Genomic DNA, 20,921 nt, shown 5'->3' on the forward strand with positions numbered 1-20,921 from the left:
ATTTTGATATATCGCCCTCCTGGCTCTGCTGGGACTTTTCTTCAGGATTTTACTGACTTTTTATCTTCTATAATTAGATTGGGAAAGGTCTTGATTGTGGGTGATTTTAATTTGCAGATTGATGATGTTACTTCTATTCCAGCAAGAGACCTTATATCGCTGACAGAGTCGCTTAACTTTACACAGTATGTCTCAGGTCCCACACACAACAAGGGTCATACGTTGGACCTGGTATTTGCATTGGGTTTGCAAATTACCAATGTGTGTGTGGAGGATGTGTTTCTGAGTGACCATCACTGTGTTTTCTTTGACTTGATGGTGCCGTCTGAACCTCGGCCTGTACTTACTGAGGTAAAGAGGAGAATCATCACGGAGGCGACAGCCATGCTTTTCTGTGATAAGTTTGATCCTTCACTTCTTAATAATCTCACTGAAACGGACTGTTTTGTGAATGGTTTTAATAGCCAATGTGCTGATATTTTGGATCAAGTAGCGCCAGTTAAGGCTAGGAAGGCACTACAGAAAAGTCTCTGCCCATGGATAAATGATGAAATTAGGTCTCTGAGGAGAACATGCCGCCAGACTGAGCGCTTATGGAAATCTACTAAATTGGAGGTCCACAGGCTGCATTTAAAGGACTTAATATTGTCCATAAATAGGAGGATTGAGGAGGCCAGGGCAAGTTATTTTAAATGTCTAATTGCCTCAAATAAAAGAAATCCTAAAGTGCTCTTCGATACTATCAGCTCTCTTGTGTCACCTGTTGCTGTAAATCTTTATAATTCAACAATTACCTGTGATGAGTTCCTGGATTTCTTTATTGATAAGGTCAAAGTAATAAAGGACAGCTTGCCGCCTTGCCATAGTTTACAGCATTTTGAACCTCCCACTCAGAGCTGGACCTCATTTGAGCCCGTTACTGTGGAAGACATCTTCATCATCATCAAAAAAATGAAACCGTCTTCTGGTACTTTAGATGTTCTCCCTTTTAAACTGTTTATGAGGGTTTTTGATTCCATTGGGCCCTATATTACAAAAATGTTTAACATGTCTTTGCTTAGCGGTGTGTTTCCTAGTCTTTTTAAACATGCCATTGTGGAGCCACAGTTAAAGAAACCGGGACTGGACTCTTTTGAACTCAAGAATTTCCGGCCAATATCCAAGATCCCTTTCTTGGCCAAAGTCCTGGAAAAGGTGGTCTGCATCCAACTTAGATCATTTTTGCAGGCGAATGACATTTTCGACACTTTTCAATCAGGGTATCGTGAGTTTCACTCTACTGAAACAGCCCTGGTGAAGGTGTTCAGTGACATCATGATAGCAGCGGACACCGGTAAATGTTCTGTGCTGGTTTTATTGGATCTGTCATCGGCGTTTGACACAGTGGACCATGGCATCCTGATAAATAGGCTCCAACATTTGGTTGGTATGTCGGGTTGCGTTTTGAAATGGTTCACCTCTTACCTGGTTCGTAGAACTTTTAGTGTGTCAGTGGGAAATGTAGTGTCTGATTCTGCAGGGCTTTTGTGGGGTGTGCCGCAGGGATCGGTCTTGGGACCTGTTTTGTTCCTGCTGTACCTACTTCCTCTAAGCAGGGTCATTCAGAAGTTTAGTGAGGTGTCCTATCATCTCTATGCCGATGATCTTCAATTGTACTGCTCTTTCAAGCCTAGTGAGCCGCATAAACTTTGCGCTCTCACTAGTTGCTTGGCCGAAGTGACAAAATGGTTCACTGAAAACAGCCTATTATTGAACTCCAGTAAGACTGAGACCTTGATTGTTGCTCCTGACAGTGCTGTGCCTGGAATTAAGCAGCATCTTGGGAACTTGAGCTGCACAGTTAAGAGCAACCTGTGCAACTTGGGTGTCTTCATGGATGGAGCAATGTCGATGGAGCGGCACACAAATCAGCTTGTTAGAAACTGTTTTTTCCAAATTCGGAACATTTCTAAACTCCGTAAAATGGTGACTTATGGTGAGCTTGAGATGATTGTTCATGCTTTTGTCTCATCGAGACTGGATTATTGTAACAGTCTGTTTACATGTCTTAATAAGAGGGAGTTAATGCGTCTGCAGGTAGTACAAAACTCTGCTGCACGCCTGCTCACCTGCACCCACAGGAGGGAACATATCACACCCATCCTCAAAGGCCTGCACTGGCTGCCTGTATCTTACAGGATGCACTATAAAATCCTGATACTGACTTTCAGAGCTCTTCATGGACAGACGCCAGACTACATTAAGAACCTCATACAGCCTTATGTTTCGACTAGGAGCCTCAGGTCGTCGAATCTGAACTTGTTGACGGTTCCTCGGACCTTTTTTAAGACTCGTGGAGACAGATCTTTTAAAGCTGTGGCGCCCCGCCTATGGAATGAGCTACCTTGCACCATTCGATCTCTACATTGTATAGACACTTTCAGGAAACAACTTAAGACCCACTTTTTTAAACTTGCTTTTAGTGTACTACTGTGTTTTATTGTTTGTATGTTGTTTTAAATTGTTTTATTTTTATACTTTGTGCAGCACTTTGTGATCCTGGTCTGTGAAAAGTGCTATAGAAATAAAGCTTACTTACTTACTTACTTACTTACTTCTTGCATCACCAGTTGTTCTTTGACTTTCTGCAACATTCTTTGATTTTAGTTTTTATGATGTTTTGTGCTGCGGCCACTGGGAGTTGAAGACTTTTGATTATTCCCTTGCAGCCGTTTCTTGAGTTGCACTCAGCCATAATTCGTATCACAGGTCCTAATTTAGCATTTTGTTGCAGCCATGACTTGAATACAAACCAAGTGCATAAAGCTGCTGCTGTTCCCTCTGAGTCATCCGCGCACATTAAACCGTGTTTATTTGGTTAGACTATTTGGATCAATGAAAACGCAGGAAAGTCACAAAATCCCAAAATATTTAGCAGGTCAAAATGATCATTTGCATAAAAGTGGGACTAACACGTTTTTTTTAATCTTCTGACCCACGTAGTTTCAGTTGCAGCAAGAGGAAATATTTCTGGAGTTAGGCGATAACTTTAAATGTTCCAGGGGTATGAATACTTTTGGGCAGCGGTTTGTTTGTGTGGGCAGCAGATTGATGATGTTGCACCGAAGCTCTGAACTAACCTCAGTCACGTTCTCCGTCCCTCAGTGATGATGACATCATATTCGAGGACTTCGCCCGCCAGCGGCTCATTGGCGCTAAAGACGAGAAGGAGGAAGACGAGGAACCGCTGGACTCACCCAAACCCGACGACAGATAGAGGCGACGGGCGCCGCGGCCGTCACTGTTGTTGTTTTGCTGCTGTTTGTAGTGTGGAGCCGGCAGAGGTTACCTGTAGGCCGAGCCACAGTCTGGACACCCTCCAAACACTCGGTGGTGGCGTGTTTGTGTGTTTGTTCATATCCGTCCTCTCTCTGCGTCCCGCAGGGTGTAGAATACCGCAGCCTTGTGTCGTCAGGCCGAGCCTCAGCAGGAACTCAGAGCCGGCGGTCGCTGGAAGCATGCCTCTCTTTGTTCTTCGTATTTCCATTAGAGACCGGTCAGGAGTTCAGTTGTGTTGAGGTTAGCTTCAGTGTTTTATGTTGAAGGGTCTTTTAAAAACAAAAACACTGCCACATTCGGATGACTTGCAGCGGTTCCCCCCCAGATCAACATCAGGGACTTCAGCTTGCATCTGCAGGTGGTGAAGAGGCACCGACCCAACGATCAGCAAGGAACCAGTGCATGAAATATATCAGTATTTTATTGTTTATTGAGCTCATGAATAATGAAGTTATCCTTGGTTTGTTCCGACACGTTGATCATTTCCCAAATCATCATCATTGGGTTGAAATAATCTTCCAGCTCTGAAAGCTGTGCCCAGCTCACCAGTCGTAGAAAAACCAAAGCAGTGGTATAGTTAAAGAAATGCTGTGGGACCCACTGGAACATGCATGTTGCTCCTAAATGACACCAGAGATCGTTACGAGTCCAACTCCACACAGTTCTGCTGTACTTCATGGTTCTTCTTAAAACCCAGCCGCGGTTCTGACATCCAGGTGAAGACAGTCCTGCAAGATCAGTGAAAAGTGGCCTTAATTAATGACATTTCTTATGTATGGTCCCAACAGCTGGTATGCAGACCAACCAGCCATAAGATTATGACCACCCTAACTTTAATAGGTTGCCTACAGATTCTAGACTGGATTGTGATTGGGCGAATCGGAGGCCAGCGCCTCCTCTGGCTGGTTGTTGTGTTGCTCAGACGTCCTGCTGGTGTTTTCAGGCTTGTGTGACAGGAAGCCTCATCCTGCTGACCAGCTGGAACAGCGTTTCATTGGACGTCTTTCCTTAATGCGCCCTGAAACCACGGCTTATCGAGAGTTACATGAAGCCGAGAGTCCATGTGGTGGAAAAGACCATCAGACCAGCTTTGGTTCTGATGCTCGTGCGTTCTCTGCAGGAGCTTCAGGAGGTGGGTCTCAGTGATCTGCTGCTACACAAACACCTGACGGTTCAGGAGGAGGCGAACTGCACCAGCTGAAATGCAGCAAATGCTGCACCGAGTTTACCGGACTGTCAGGAGGGAAAAGACCCTAAAGCTCTGCAGACCTCACTGCCCCAGTTAAGGTCAGAGGTCATGCTTGATGACGAAAAAAGAGAAAATGGGAGAGTTCCAACTCCAGAACCAGAGCTGATCCAGAAGAACACAAAGGTTTTCCTCACATTTACCGCTGACACCCTGATGAGTCGAACGTGGAAGTTGGTCCCGTTTCATCTGGAGTAAAACCAACGCAGCCTTTCAGAGACGGAGCTACGGCTGGATTTGGTGTCAGGCTGTTGGTCTCCTGTTACTCTGGTGATTTACTAAAATTGATGGAACCATAATTTCTGCTTTCTGAAAAACCCTGAAGGAAGCTCTGACCATCAGTTCAAGCCCTTTTGGGTTTTGCAGCAGGATATTGATCAACATCCCTTAGTGGGTCGGGAGGGTTGCTGGTGCTAACGGTCACCTGGACAGGTCACCAGTCTGTCGCAGGGCAACACAGAGACACACAACCATGCACACACACACACACACACACACACACACACACACACCTATGGAGAATTTAGACACACCAATTAACCTGACAGTCATGTTTTTGGACTGTGGGAGGAAACCGGAGTACCTGGAGAAAACCCACCATGCACAGGGAGAACATGGAGACTCCATGCAGAAAGACCAGGGCCGGGAATCGAACCCAGAACCTTCTTGCTGGAAGACAACAGCTCTACCAACTGCACCACTGTGCAGCCCTATTGATCAACATGTAAAACAGAAACCAAAGCTCTGGGGTGGCCAAGTCAAAGTTCAAGCTAAAATCTGGTTCTAAAACAATTCCCATACTTCCACAGTGATTTAGAAAAATCCCGTCTGTGATTTAGAAGATTTCTGCTGAGCAGAAGCTCAGTGGCAGTGAACAGACATGGAGTGGCATCACTGTTTGATCTGGTTCAGGTGGTTATTATTGTTATTTCCCCTCAGTAAAATGAAATCATCTTTGTCTGATAAGTGGATGAGTTCAATTAAATGTGATAAAATACTTATTAAAAATGTGTAGGGTGAATACTTTGTCACAACATTGCACAACCTGCTGTGTTACCGCCACCTGCTGGTGGTGGCCTGAACAGCAGATAAAGTAAAAGATGGAAACCCCTTAAATTGCTTAAGTTTTGACAATATTTTCCACATATTAATATATAGTAAAATAATTAATGTAATCTATAATTAACTGTAGATTCCTGTGAGTTGTATTTTTTAAAAGCAGGATTTGTTCCTCCTGATGATGATCTGTGAACTGCTCAGCTGTGTGTTGAATGTTAACAGTTTTCTGTTCGTCAGCCCTGTGGCCGTTCATGACGGTTTCTGTTTATTATCTGCTGATTTTAATATGAAGTGAGATTCCTGAACTTGTGTTTTCCTGAAGTCTGGCAGGTGTTTGGGTCTGAAACACGGACAGACACCAGTTTGTCTTGGAGACTGGAAGTCGGAGGATGAGGAAGAAATGCATCATATCTGTTTATACTTTAGTTCCAGTTGTCTTTTATTTTGATATTGTCAGAAAACTTGTATATTCCCCACAGTCTTTAATAAAAACACTATTAGAAGCTCTGTGAGTGTTTTCACTGTCAGCCATGATATTCATACACAGCCTGATGACATTTGTGATCAAAACTTTTTTATTTTTTTAACAGCTTTTTCCAGTTTCACATTATTTCACTTACAAAATTGATTTAGTTTTTAAATATAATGGTGTTATTAAGACCTTCCTGCTCATCAATATCTGTGTACAATCAAATAGGAGCATTACTTATTAAAAAGCTGCGTGTGACGCTGAAGAAATAAATGAAAGTTTGATGCCAGAGGAGTAAATTAGTCCTAATCTAAGAAAAGGAGAAATGATGGGCATTCATTTTAGCAGTGGGCACACTTCTAATTATTTCCTCAGCATTTTGGCTAACTTTAGCGTTTAGCACTTAGCTTCCACTTCATTAATCTTCCAGATACATTTTAAAATGCTGATTTATTGTTTTGCAAACTTTCAGTTGAATAAAGTTAAACGTCTAGGTTTAGATTGACTGTTGCAGATTCTTCAACTAGTTAATGTTTATGTTAATGCTCTTATTTTGAAGTGGATGAGGACTGTTCACGCAGCAGTTCCACTTCCTCTTCCGCCATGTTGGATATCCAACATGGTGGAATTTAGCACTTTAGCATTAGCTTCTGCTAAATATCAGAAGCTAATGCGCTTTAGTTTTAGCCCAGCTAATGTTTATGATTAGTGCTTCAGGCTTAGCACAACTAAAATGGTTTTTATTTGTTACCAATAGTTGATGTCATTGAAAACACTTCCTGTTATGGAGAAACTCTAACGTTCACACTGGGATCCGCCCACAATGACCTGCTGGTCCAATCAGGTGCGGCCCTTGAGAGCCGGATTACTTAGGACGCTCCTAATTTGTCTTCAGTATTAGTTAAAGTCACGATATTAAGATGGAGGCCTTTGGTTCATGAACACTTTGTACTGCGTTACTTTTGAAGAGTCAGACTTGTGGGCTCCTAACCGGATGTTCTCAGAGTCTGTCGTTTTCCAGAAGAAACCGTCAGAGACGAGATCTTCCTTTCTCTGAGCTTGAACATCCTCTGAAGGCCTCGGCGGATCTCTGTGGTCCGAACGCCGTAGATGATGGGATTGACCGTCGCGGGGATCAGGATGTACGCGACGCCCATCAGGGTGTTGATGCCCGTTGCTATGGGAATGTTGAGGCTGCCGGACAGGAAGGTGATGGTGCCCACCAGGTAGAAACACACGATGACCATCAGGTGCGTGCTGCAGGTGTGAAGCGCCTTCAGCCGCTCCTCGCTGGCCGCCGCCGCTCGCACCACGACCTGCACGATCTTCACGTAGGAGAAGAAGATGACGGGGATGTCCACACCCACGAAACAGACGATCACCGCCAGCCCAGCCGCGTGGTTCCTCTGCGTACTGACGCAGGCCAGGCGGACCAGCGCCATGTGGTCGCAGTAGCAGTGCTGGATGACGTTGGAGCCGCAGAACCACAGAGAACCGGCCAGAACCACCAGCGCCGACATGATGGAGACGCTGCGCAGGAGCGCAAAGACGAGCAGCTTCAGGAGGGCGGAGGAGCTCATGACGTCCGTGTAGCGCAGCGGCTTGCAGATGGCGACGTAGCGGTCCAGCGCCATCACCAACAGCAGCGTGGACTCCAGCGACGACAGGAAGTGCGTGGAAAACATCTGGATGAGGCATCCGGCCAGCGAGATGTGGCTCCAGTCGAACAGCAGGTTGAGCAGCATGTTGGGGAGGATGACGGAGGCCAGCAGGACGTCCACCACGCACAGCAGGCACACCAGGACGTACATGGGGCTGTGCAGGCGCGCCACCCTGCGGATCACGTAGACCAGCGCACAGTTTCCCAGCAGCACAGACAGGAAGCAGAGGAAGAACAGCAGCGCCAGAGTCCAGCGGCGGTCCTGCAGCTCCGGAAAACATCTGAGCCGGAAGCTGGAGTGGGACAAGTTCCTGTTGAGCGGAGCGTCCAACATGGCGCCGCCTCACCTGGAAACAACAACAGGTTGGACAGATCAATCAGTCGATCAACCAATCAACCTTATTTGTATATCACATTTCAGCAACACTTCAAAATGCTTTACCAAACAACAAAACAGAAATACAGCCTCATAAAACACGTTGCCTGGTAAACATTACATTTTGCCGTCGTTACACATCAGAATGTTGATCAACGTTTCATTTAGTTTCAGAAGCGACTCTAAACATGTAGCTGTTAGTCTGGATTTAAAGGAACTCGGTGTTTCAGCTGTTTTGCAGTTTTCTGGAAGTTTGCATAGAAGCTGAAAGCTGCTTCATCTGGAAGGTTGATCAGCAGCAGATCTTTAAGCTGTTCAGTGATTCATAAACCACCAACAGCATTTGAAAGTATTTTCTCTCAGTGGAAGGTGATAGAAGACCGACTTTGTAACTGTGTTTATGTGACGCTGAAGGTTCAGGTTCATCACTACTCCCAGGTTTTCACAGATGATTCTGTGAAAATATTGTCTGATTTTCTCCAATCTGACCAGATAATTCAGATAATCTGGTTTTTTTTGCTGACATTCCTCATTCTGAGATGTTTCAGAACAATTTAACTAACAGAATCTATTTTTATTTGCCGTTTTGTGCTGAGGGGGCAGGAAACCCAAAACCTTCAACATGTTTTTACTCCAGGAAGAGTGAAAAAGTATTTGGTAAAAAGTTTACTGAAGTACCTGATCAAATGATCAATCTTTTAATATTTAAAAATCACATCATCAGTCGAACCAAAATATAAAGTTAAAGGGTTAAAATGTTTGTATTTTAAGGACCGAAATTAAAATAATTTAGATAAATACAAAATAACAAAATCAGGCAAAACAAAATATTTCTAATCAGTTTCTTTCAATAAAAAAACTGATTAGACTTTAGCAGAAACTGCAGGTGTGAGTCTGTCTGGTGGATTTCTGGTTAAAACATGTTTGTTTTTACTCAAAATCCAGAAATTTTACTCAAGTAACAGAAGAAATACTTCATAATAAAATAACTCAAGTAAAAGTAAAAATACTCTTAAATTATTCTTTTTTTAAAAAGTTGCTCAAGTAAATGTAATTTTACTACCAAACTCTGCAAGCGAGTTATATAAAAATATTAAAGTCTTACTTAGTTTTGTTAGTCTGTGAAATAATAAAACATCTATTCAACAAAATCACAGCAGGATGCAGATACTAATAAAACAATTCAGATTTTTTCCCCCCATAATGATTATGATTTTATGGCTCTGAATACATTCTGAATATTTAGATATTAAACTCAGTGGAACAGATTTTATCATCTATAAATCCTTCAAACTATTACAGAAACATTTATCATAAAACTGCTTAAATACAAGAACTTGGTGCGAAACAGAAAAATAAAAAGGTTCAGTTATTTCCTGTCAGTTCGCATGAATTAAATCTGCATTATTTAATTTAATTTCACACTGAAACACGTCTCAGGAGGTAGAACTAGATTTACTGTCTGTATTTAGATAATTAATATAAATATAAAGTGTTTCTTCTTCTGCTGGTTTCCAGTCATTCTGGTGATGAGTTCACTGCTCAGAATAAAAAACAGACAAAATAAAATCTATTAACTAACAGAATCATCAGTTTTACCTCAAACCAGACAGAAAAAACTGCTTAAAATATGATTTAGATCATTTTTAGTTTTAACTTTGATCAAAGCTTCATTTTCAAAATAAAAGCAGAGAGAAGGAAAAATAAAATCCCTGTTTAGGATCAACAGGAAATGAAAAAACATTCTGGATCAAAACCAGAACCTGGTCAAGAAAACTGCAAAACCCAGATTTAGAAACGATTTGGAGTTTTAAACTTCAGTTTTGCATTTAAAACAACAATATTATTGTTTATCGCAATAAGTTCTGGGACGGTCGTGACGGTCGTGACTTCAGATTTTAAATCCTTCTGCAAGTTCGTGTTAAAATGTTTCTTTAGTTTTTGGGATCGTTGTTAAGTCGACAGAAAACACAAAGTGACCGAACAAAACCGCCTCCTTCACAAATAATCATGTAAACTAACATCGACAAAGAATTATGCAGGAAAATCAAATAAATATTTGTTAAATTCAATTTACTTTTTGCATTTTAATTTAAAAAATGAAGGAAAAAAACTCAACTTCTAACTAAACCCTAATTACATTAAATTAGGAACTTTAAGTAAAAATACAGTTTTATAGAAACAAAACTGCAAGAATGTGAACACAATCCTGATTCCATCACTAACTGGATTAATAGAAGAACCAGAGAAATTCACCACAACACTGTGTCTGGTTCGTTAGACTGGTTTAAATTAAAACCAAGCAGCTGAGCAAACATGAAGCTATTGATCAGGTATTGATGGTAAAACCAGGTCTGACCTCTGATCTGCTTAAATCAATAAACTCCAGTTTCTGTGTGGAAACGTTCAGAGGGAAACTGAAACATTAACCCAGTTAAATGTCCTACCTGCTGCTGGATCCTCATCAGGACGCTGAGTCTCCCCTCAGCTCGTCTTATAGCCGACGTCCAGACGTCCCACAGGACGGCTGACCCTGAAGGCAGCAGCACTGTGATTGGCTGCAGGAGGTTTAAATCAGATTCTCCAGAGTTTATTCTCCATACCAGCATAAAGGTGAAGTTAAACTCATAAAATGTGTTTATCATCACTGAGGTTTCCGTACGTTTTCCTTCCTGATGTTGAACCAGAAAAGGTCAGATTTCCTCCTCTGCAGATGTTAAGGTGAGTTGATTTGGGAGCCTTCATGTTCCTCTGGCGTTGGTTTCTGCTCTGCTTCATTAGTCTCTCCTGCTGGGAGTCTCTGAGCTGCTTAAATAACAGCTTCTACAATAAATGTGACCTGGGCTCAAAGTTTACACTTAAAGTGATTCCTTACAAACATCACAATCCTCTTAACACTGAAATGTTATCAAGCAAACGTTTGAAACATTTTTATTAATAAACAATATGGAACCAAAAAATGTAAATCGTGTTTCAGCTGTAAGTCACAGCTTGCGAGATGACAGCATCCTCCAGATGTGTTTTTGGATCTCGGTGGTTCTGACTCCGTAGATGATCGGGTTTATACAGCTGGGAAGGAACAGGTACATGATGCTGACAAAAACACGACCAGCGTTTGGGAGACTGTTCATCCGATACGACAGGAAAGCTGTGAGCACCAAGGTCAAACTAATGACGATGACGATGATGTGAGTGAAGCAGGTGTGCAGAGCTTTAGCACTGGATTTACCTGAACGCAGCACAGAGCGGAATATGATTATATATGAAGCGGTGATGCACAAGAAATCAACTACAGTGACCAGGAACACGGTCATCAACCCAACCAGACTGTTGATGGCTGTGCTGCCACAGCCCAACTCCACCAAGGCCATGTGTTCACAGACACAGTGGTTTATCACATTCCTGAAGCAGTACAACACTTTACCTGCTAGAATCACCACTGTCACGATCATGACCACATTCCTGACCAGAAGAGGAATCACAAACCTGAGGAATCCAGGTAAAGACATGTGGTCATGGTAGGAAAGGGGCCTGCAGATGGCAAAGTATCGATCCAAAGCCATCCAGAGCAACAGAGAGGACTGACATGTTCCCAAGAAATGAATCAAAAACATCTGAACCAGGCAGCCGCTCAGAGAGATCCCACTCGCGTTGAACAAGACGTTCAGCAACAGGTTGGGGATGAGAATCAGTGGCAGGCACATATCAACAAATGACAAGCAGGCGATGAGGATGTACATCGGGGAGTGGAGGCTCCTCTGTGAAATGACCACATAGATCAGCAGGGAGTTGGCAAACAGAGACACAAAGAACAGAATCAGGAAGGGGATAGAAATGAAGGATTTCAGAGCTCCAAGCTCACTGAAGCCACTGAAGAGGAAGTATTCATGTGAAGAAATGTTTTCCTTCAATGGTTCCATCATCGTCTTCTACCAAACCGTCCTGGTCCAGAGCTTCAGGGTCAGCCTGAAAACAAAGAACCAGGTCAATGTTCATTTCTCAATGTTCATCCATCCATTGTTTATTACAGCTTTTCAAAAACCAGTTGAATGATCTGATTTTTCTTCCCAGTGGAGACGTTCCTAACTTGGCCCCTGGAAACGTCCAGCCAATTCAAACTCAATCACTTAGTTTTCTTTGCAGTGATGCTGTCCGCCTCATGTCTGCAGATGTTTCAGATTCAAAAGCAGTTTCTTCCCAACAGCTGTAACAATCCTAAATTCACTCATGTTATTTCCACCCCTCACCTCCACTGGTACCTGATATTTACTGTGCAATATTTATATATATTTTATATTTATTCATATTCTGTATTTCTAAATTTGGTAAATTTTTGTAAATATACATTTTACGTGCACTTCTTCTTTTTAATGTACATGTCTGCACTGGAAAAAGGGCTTTTAATTTCGTTGTATGCTTGTTTAATGATAATAAAATGCATTCTATTCTATTCTATTCTATTCTATTCTATTCTATTCTATTCTGTTCTGTTCTGTTCTGTTCTGTTCTATTCTATTCTATTCTATTCTGTTCTGTTCTATTCTATTCTACTTGTTCCAGCGATGGAGGCCCTTCTGCTGCACTGTGAATGTCAGAAAGCTTCGGCTCACATTTCAAGACACGTTAGACAAACATTTCAGATCTATAAAGACTAAAACCAACAAAATAAAAACCAGTTTTAACCCATTAGCCCTCACCATCGTGACTGCTGCCAAGAGTTTAGTTTGCCTATTTTTGTCTTTAAGTTAACTTTAATATTTTTTATCTGTCGAGTTGCACCTAAATTTTGTTGTGCTTCATTGTGACAATGAGAATAAAGATTTTATTCTATTCTACTGAGTTTTGTTTTCCCTCTCCAGCCGATTCAAACGAATTCATATCTATGTGCCAATAAATTGTTGCAGTTCTATCCAGTCATTTCTGAGTTTCACTCTCAGTGTTCCAGTTACATTATGGTCAGTTTTTAATTGAGTTCAACTGGTCTTTTTTTCACAAGTTTGTATCTTTGGAGTTTGTAGAAAATAACTAATTATTATATTGAAGAATATCTTAGTTGAGACCTGAAGATACAGAATTTCTAAGCTGAAATTTAAAACAAAATAAGATGCAGAATATGTTGCAGCCTGAAACATCCAGGCTGTAATTTCACCCTAAATGTGTTGAATATTCAACAAAACCAGGCCACTGACACGTTCCTGCTTTTAAAAAGTTGCGTTTTTGTATCTTTATGAGGACTTTATGTCCTGCGTTTGCACTTTGAAGGATAAACTTATGACTTTTGACAAAGCAACAACGGCGGGAGAGAACATGAAGGACATAAAACTGATCTGGAAGCAAAACAGATCCACAAATGATCACAAAACAGAAAATCTTGTGTTTTATCAGTTCTTGCGAATTTAAATTTGATCCCTGACAAAAAATAATCACTGACAGCTTCATTTTTAAAGAAATCCTTTTTGACTCCAAATTTCTGACTTGCATAAAAAAGAAAAAAAATGGAAACAGGTTATATATAAATAACAAAAATTTACAAAAATTAACAAGGAAGAGCAGCAGCAGAAGAAGCAGCTGTTTGTATTTTAGCTTCACTTCAATACAAATCCTGAAGAAATAAATTATAACGTTCAAAGTCCTTCAGATCAGCTGCCCTGTTGTAGACACCAACCGTCCTGCATTATGAGAATAATAAGCAGACAAAATCAAAGATTTGATGGTTGAACTGGGAGTTACTGAAGCTCTGCTGACAGTTCGGCTCTAAATGTCTCACCTGTTGCTGGCTGGAGTTTGATGCTGAATGTCTGCAGACCGAAGATGACTTCAGTCAAAGGAAACGCACTGAATCTCCACCTTTATACCCTCTTGTCAAGTCACCATTGGCTGCTAAGATTATAACTTAAAACATGCTAAAAATAATTAACACAACACCAATAAAATCTTTTTATACATTTTATACAGTTTGAAAATAAATTATTTCCTGTGTTGCTAACTTTATTTCTTCTGGTAAAATCAATCAATCTTTGGTACAAAATCCATAAAAAGTTGTTTCAATGTAAAAAATTTTATTTAGTTTGTTTTCTCTCTCTCACATTCTAACCTTGAGAAAACGAAGAAATAAAGAGCTTTGATTGTTAACTTGTCTGTTTTTTTTCTGAAAACTAGTCATATCTTTGGTTTCTCTCACACACTTTAAATCTTTCCTTAACTGCAATTCATGGTACACCTATTCACCTCAAACAGTAATACTTAACTTTTGGTGTTTTACATTTAAACATTTATTATTTATGCCCTTTAATAGCCATACACATTAAAATATTTTTTGCTAGTAACAGCCATTTACTACCGCCAGTAAATCCTTGTGGTTGCTTCTACCTTATTGGTCAGTCAAGGTTAATATCAAGTTTAAGCAATTTGATTGGCTATGATGGCTTTGGGGGGAAGGGGGGGGGGCGGAAAAGAAACGGGGGTTAAGAACTGCGATACGTCACAGCGCCCGCCATTTTGGATGTGACAGATCGGCGAGTAAGCTAATACAGAATACAAGTGAATGAACGGAACGCTATATAAAGCGCTATTGTACAAAGTATTTTATTTTATTTTTAATACTTATAGTGGGAACAATAACGAAGCTGTACGTGGCCGCTGATACGGACTGTTGTTCACGCCGGAAGAAGCTGGATTCTATGTTGTTGTAGACTTAAAAAAAAAAAAAAAAAACTAAATAGCTGGAGCTATAAAGTTTTTCTGGATGTTTTCCTGGATTTTGGAACTGAAGAACCGGACCGTGAGCCGGAGTGGACAGCTGGACCGGAGTTGGAGCAGTTTTGATGCCGGACCGGAAATTCCCGGTGGGGTAAGTAACCTGGTGGGAGCCGCCATCATTAGGACTAGCATAACACGAACGTACGCTAAATTCATACAGCTAATGGATCGCTTTATTCCTGAAAGAGACTAAATATGTGAAATAGATTAATTTAGTTCTCCAGTCTGCTTTTTATCGTTGGATTTTCTTCATTTTCTTCAGTTTAAAGGAGGTTTTGTGTATACTTGTGTAGTAGTTACATTTACTCAATTGCATTTACTTGAATAACTTTCTGGAAAAAACAACTTTCCAGAGTATTTTTACTACGTTGTGCTGTTTTCTTTTATGTGAGTAATTTTATTATAAAGTATTGCTACTCTAAATTGAGTTTGATTTCTGGATTTTATACCCGCTGAATGAAAAACAAACATGTTTGAACCAAAAATTCACCAGATACAGACACACCTGCAGTTTCTGTTAAAGTTTCATGTTTTTTTTTATTAAAAAAAAAACTGATTTGGAAAAATAATTTATTTTGCTTGATTAAATTTTTTTGTTACTTATATGGACACTTTTTGACAGCCTGAGACATCCAACATATAAATGGTGGAGAAAAAAGTGGAAATGTTCAGTTTTAGCTCGATCATTCAGGACTTGAACAGGCCTGGAGACAGGAAAAGGGCAACTAACATCTCTGCAGACCCCACACATCCTGGACACAGACACTCCTAAGACTTGTATCTTTAGATTGACGCTACAGAGTAATTTACAAAAATTAGCTGCCAGAGAGGGAGTTAATTCTCTATAATTAACAAAATGAAAACCTTACGCTGAGTAGTAGTAATAATAATAATGGTAATAATAATATTTCTTTATTGATCCCCTAAAGAGGGAGGGATTTAGTCAGTCACTTTCAGAAACTTCCACTACCACAACTCGCTATTTTTGTGTACTTTTTCTTTAAAGTTTAAATGGAAAAGAAAAAAACTTACATACTCTTCATTTGATCCATTATTATCGATATATTTGTATATCAAGTATGGTGAAAAACCAGTGATTTGAGCTTTTTTGTCATTTAAGGAGTGAGCCAGTGAGCCATAACCTCCTCTGTGTTGCTCAGTCAAATGTGAGTGATTCTGTTCAACGGCTGAAGTTTGGTCCAAACGGATCAATGATCCCAAACAAAACAGCAGCAGAATGACTGAAAAGGTCCTTTATTGTGGTCTTTTTTTACAACAATATTTCACAGTTCTTACCTACCGATAAGAAGACAGCACTTTGAGGATACTTTGTCGAATCTCAGTGGTTCTTACTCCGTAGATGATCGGGTTTATACAGCTGGGAAGGAACAGGTACATGATGCTGACAAAAATGCGACCAGCGTTTGGGAGACTGTTCATTCGATACGCCAAGAAAGCCGTGAGCGTAAAGGCCAAACCGATGACAATGACGATGATGTGAGTGAAGCAGGTGTGCAGAGCTTTAGCACTGGATTTACCTGAACGCAGCACAGAGTGGAATATGGTTATATATGAAGCGGTGATGCACAAGAAATCAACTACAGTGACCACAAAAACTCCTAATAACCCAACCAGACTGTTGATGGCTGTGCTGCCACAGCCCAACTCCACCAAGGCCATGTGTTCACAGATACAGTGGTTTATCACATTCCTGAAGCAGTACAACACTTTACCTGCCAGAATCACAACCGCTGACACCATGATCACATCCCTGATGAGAACAGGGATGATAAACCTGAGGAATCCAGGTAAAGACATGTGATCATGGTAGGAAAGGGGCCTGCAAATGGCAAAGTATCGATCCAACGCCATCCAGACCAGAAGAGCCGACTGACAAGCTCCTAACATGTGAATCAAAAACATCTGAACCAGGCAGCCGCTCAGAGAGATTCCACTCGCGTTGAACAAGACGTTCAGCAACACGTTGGGGATGAGAATCAGTGGCAGGCACATATCAACAAATGACAAGCAGGCGATGAGGATGTACATCGGGGAGTGGAGGCTCCTCTGTGAAATGACCACATAGATCAGCAGGGAGTTGGCAAACAGAGACACAAAGAACAGAATCAGGAAGGGGATAGAAATGAAGGATTTCAGAGCTCCAAGCTCACTGAAGCCACTGAAGAGGAAGTATTCATGTGAAGAAATGTTTTCCTTCAATGGTTCCATCATCGTCTTCTACAAAACCGTCCTGGTCCAGAGCTTCAGGGTCAGCCTGAAAACAAAGAACCAGGTCAATATTCATTTCTCAATGCCCATCCATCAATCCACCCATTTAACCAAACAGCATCTATGGAAACTGCTTTTCATTTCCAGGGTACTGAGTGGTTTAGCAACCAAAGGTCCTTCTTCACGGCCTCCACACGTCCCTTTAGTTTCGTTTTGCTTTAGTTTCCGCACACCTGAGGTCAGTCATTTGCATTACAAGGTCTGTTGGATGGTTGACTACTACAAACCTTTTGTTTTCCTTTCCTGCCTGTTGTCCAACTTCCAACAAGACAGACAACCAGTACCTTCCTGGAAGCTACATCTACAACAAAGTCTTGAAGATGGCCCATTTCAATTCCCAACTACAACAAGAACAAAACTCTGAGGATTAAGTGGAACATCTTAGGCAAAGAGATCTCCATGTGTTTGTAGCTTATCAAAACAGCTTGATTGGGTTCACAATGTCTCAAGTCATTTACACCTCCAATTTAACACCAGTCAATAATTGATTTAACCTTCTGTCGCTTTGTTAGACAAATGTCTGTAGGTGAACTGATTTTTGACGTCTAGTCCTATGGTGACCAGATCCTAACGAGATAAAAGCTTCTATGATAAATATAGTGTTGACTATGCATCACCCAAGATCAGATATTCAACAACAGGACATGACTCTGCTTCAGATTAAGGAGTCGGTTCACCTGGTTGTATTATCTAGGTAACTTTATCATTCCTCACTTAGCCAATGAAGCCTCACAAGAAGATAAAACTCCAGATGGCAGCCCTGCAAAGACACCAAATTATTGGAAGTATGCGTAATCTGAACTGGTGTATCCAAAGCCCTGAGTCTTATAGGAAGCTGACTGACCAGTCTGGCCAAGATGGCCCAGGCATTCACTGTTTCAAGGCTCTTTTAGGACTATAAAGAAGTCCTAAAATCCTTCAGCTGACCTAAAACACAGCACCAGGATTTCTGATAAACCTTCAAAAGAGAATTAGGAGTTGTTCTTCTCGCCTATAAAGCTGTTAATAATCAATCTGTACAATACATGAGAGATCTGATTGGTCCAGATGTTCCTAACTGAACCTTTCTTATTTCATAAAACAGGATCACTGCTGGTTCCTGGAGGCTCTAAACGTAAAACAGGAGGCAGATCTTTTAAACTCCTGTTCAGTGAGGCAGACACCCCGTCTACTTTTAAGATTAAAACCTGTTTCATTTTTTATTAAAGCTTGTAGTTATGCTGGTTTAGGTTATCTAGACCTTCCTCTACAGTTGAGGCTTACGCTGCTTGGAGGACAAACCGAAAGCTTTTTGTAACATTAGTTTCTCTCCAAATGCATTTCATTCTCACCAGGAGCACGATTACACTTCAAAATCAATTTATATTTTGATATCTTAGTTTCTTTGTGCCAAACTTTTCTGCACCTTGCTCACAGCTTCCTTTTATGTAAAGGCCTTTAACAGCCGCAGAGCGAAATCAGACAGGACAAAGATTACAGAAAAGAAGAAAACACTTTGATAAATATAATCCTTAAATTCCAGACGGTTTCATCTTTCTGTGCAGGACATTCACAAATGGCTTTAAATACACATATAAAATAAAACTATAAAACATTTTATTCTTGGAGTTGAGAGCAAAGAACTATTCATGTTCTGAACAAATTTATCAATAACTGGTGGATTACCTATTGCTAAAATCTGGTGCAGTGCCTGGAAAAGCAAGAAACTAAAGAAATCTGCAAGGAGATAAATAACAGCTGTAAATCTGCAACGTTTTAAAAAACTAAATCAATAGATATATCTATTAATAAAAACATTTAAAATACTTCAGTCTCATGAGAAATTAACTTTGCAGGAAAAAAAAGCTTTTTTTGGTCAGAAATGGAGGAAAAAAATGTTTCATTTGCTTCATCACAGATTTTTTTTTATCTCAGTAACAAAATCTTTCATTTTTATTTTAACAGAAACGGATGTCTGAAAGATTTAAATTATATTTTTGGAATTTTATATCCATAATTTTATCTTGGACATTTCAGAATTTGCATGACTTATATTGACAACATTTCAGCGTGATTTATTAAATATGTGAGTTTATGCCAAGAAAAACTCCTTCTTGCTGTAAAATTCTTGGCAAAATGAAGCGATTGTGATGGAAAGCTGCTTTAAGTAACTCCCCAACCTCCATCTCCTCACACTTAGTTCACCTGTTTCACTGAAACAAGAAAAGTTGTTGAAAAAGAAACAAATTTGGGATCTATTCAATATTTTCTCATTGGAATTTTTCTCTTTGTTACCTTTTATAATAAGTTAAAAATAAAGAAAAATGACTTTGCATCATCTTCTGCTTTCACTTGAGTTTATGATCTTGAAGAAAAGCAGACAAAGGTTGAGCTGGTTTCAAATAAATAAAAACTGAACAACAGTTAAAAACTAAAATAAAATCTAAACTCAGTTCCCTGCTTAACTCAAAACTCCAGTGATTTCAGATTTCAACCTCAAAAGACATTTGATATAAACCTTTTAGCAGAACTTTAGAGAAATCAGTAGAACTTTAGTGACCATTTTGTCAGACAAACCTTAGAAAAAGCAGAAGTTATTTCCTCGGGTTTGACTTCACATCAACAAATATGCTGAAAACACAGGAAGAAATAGTGATTTTGTATCGGACACTAAAGTCCCTGAAAGATAAAGTGACACACAAGTTAAAACCTGAGTGAGAACAGAAATGATCTAGTGGTTAAATTAGAAGTTAACATAATGTTGTAAATGCTTCACCTGTTGTTGGACGTGTGCTACTGAACGTCTCTGCAGACTAAACATCTCTTCTTCACCCAGCTGTGAGAAACTACTTCCTCTGAGTCAGCACTTTTATACCTTCTGGCCCGCTGCCATTGGCTGAAGACAAAATAGAGCTCATCGCCGAACTATTACAACTCCAAAAGTGTAAATGCTGGGAAGGGAAATGAGAAAAAAACAACATAAACTCTGCAACTTCCTTCAAACTTTTAATTCTGAGTGCCTAAAAGCAGAAAAATTAAGGTTCTGTAGATTAACGTGAAAAGTCCTGATGTTAATCTGATTGAGATGATGTGGCATAACCCTAAACAGGCAAATCATGCTCAAAAACCCTTAAATGCAACTGAATAACACAACTCTGCAAAGGAGAGTAGACCAAAATCTGTCACTGGATTGGACCAATCTGAACTCCAGCTGTCTTTAGCAGTTAAAGTCTGTAGTTTGTTCTGGACAGAGGCTTTGATGATTTCATGATGAGATATCCTGATCTGCAGGTCAAAGGTTTCTACCAACTTACAAACTTTCACATAATCAGAAATGGATCATTTGTTGATTGTTTTATGGTAAAACTGACATCTACCTTGCTCTAGGTTTCATAGTTCTATGCAGGACTTCACTTTAAGGACAAGACTCAATTGTTTCATGAACCATGTTGCAAACTTGCGCTAAAATTTTTATTGTGGTTTGTTTACAATATTTGATTAGAGATTCTGCAACGTATGTTGATCTGATTGTGAATGTTCATTTTAATGTAAGGAAATGAGTCGAATCCAAGTAAATAATACAATTTACTTATAATTTGTTTACTACATATATAGTCAAGAATTTCTGCTGGCTTGGTAAGAATTGCTGTCTTGATGCACATTTGTCCTCACACATGCTTATGGACCATCTGTGGATAAATACTGGAGAAATCACCAAACCATCCATTCAACAGACTGTTCCCTAACACACTGATGCACAGTCGCC

The 20,921-nt window shown here is 40.3% G+C and overlaps 5 protein-coding genes across 7 annotated transcripts in view; 2 read left to right on the forward strand and 3 right to left on the reverse strand.

The window, feature by feature from the left end:
- Positions 1 to 6,130, forward strand: part of arrb1 (arrestin, beta 1) — a 34,026-nt gene extending 27,896 nt beyond the window's left edge. For all 3 annotated transcript variants that reach the window (XM_081614263.1, XM_081614264.1, XM_081614262.1), the window contains one exon: positions 3,145 to 6,130. In XM_081614263.1, the coding sequence (XP_081470389.1) occupies positions 3,145 to 3,256 (112 nt within the window). In that variant the 3' untranslated portion in view covers positions 3,257 to 6,130. The remainder of the gene's footprint in view (positions 1 to 3,144) is intronic.
- A 67-nt stretch (positions 6,131 to 6,197) lies between these two features.
- On the reverse strand, positions 6,198 to 8,662 carry or55e1 (odorant receptor, family 55, subfamily E, member 1). Its single transcript, XM_081614265.1, has 2 exons — positions 8,195 to 8,662; positions 6,198 to 8,099 (listed from the first exon to the last, which is right to left on the reverse strand). The coding sequence occupies exon 2, from the start codon at positions 8,084 to 8,086 to the stop codon at positions 7,079 to 7,081; it is 1,008 nt and encodes a 335-aa protein (XP_081470391.1). The 5' UTR covers positions 8,087 to 8,099; positions 8,195 to 8,662; the 3' UTR covers positions 6,198 to 7,078.
- Positions 8,663 to 11,112: 2,450 nt separating this feature from the next.
- LOC145554476 (olfactory receptor 52N2-like) lies at positions 11,113 to 12,051 on the reverse strand. The gene has a single exon (XM_081614266.1). It carries the CDS (start codon positions 12,049 to 12,051, stop codon positions 11,113 to 11,115), a length of 939 nt encoding a protein of 312 aa, XP_081470392.1.
- Positions 12,052 to 14,597: 2,546 nt separating this feature from the next.
- LOC103475284 (olfactory receptor 52K1-like) overlaps positions 14,598 to 20,921 on the forward strand; it is a 58,653-nt gene continuing 52,329 nt past the window's right edge. Inside the window, exon 1 of the mRNA XM_081614341.1 lies at positions 14,598 to 14,978. The gene's annotated coding sequence lies outside the window, so the exon portion shown is untranslated. The remainder of the gene's footprint in view (positions 14,979 to 20,921) is intronic.
- Positions 16,146 to 17,168, reverse strand: LOC145554658 (olfactory receptor 52N2-like). The gene has a single exon (XM_081614841.1). It carries the CDS (start codon positions 17,117 to 17,119, stop codon positions 16,184 to 16,186), a length of 936 nt encoding a protein of 311 aa, XP_081470967.1. The 5' UTR covers positions 17,120 to 17,168; the 3' UTR covers positions 16,146 to 16,183.

Source organism: Poecilia reticulata, chromosome 13, assembly GCF_904066995.2.
Source record: "Poecilia reticulata chromosome 13, P_reticulata-male-v2, whole genome shotgun sequence".
Taxonomy (NCBI): Eukaryota; Metazoa; Chordata; class Actinopteri; order Cyprinodontiformes; family Poeciliidae; genus Poecilia; species Poecilia reticulata.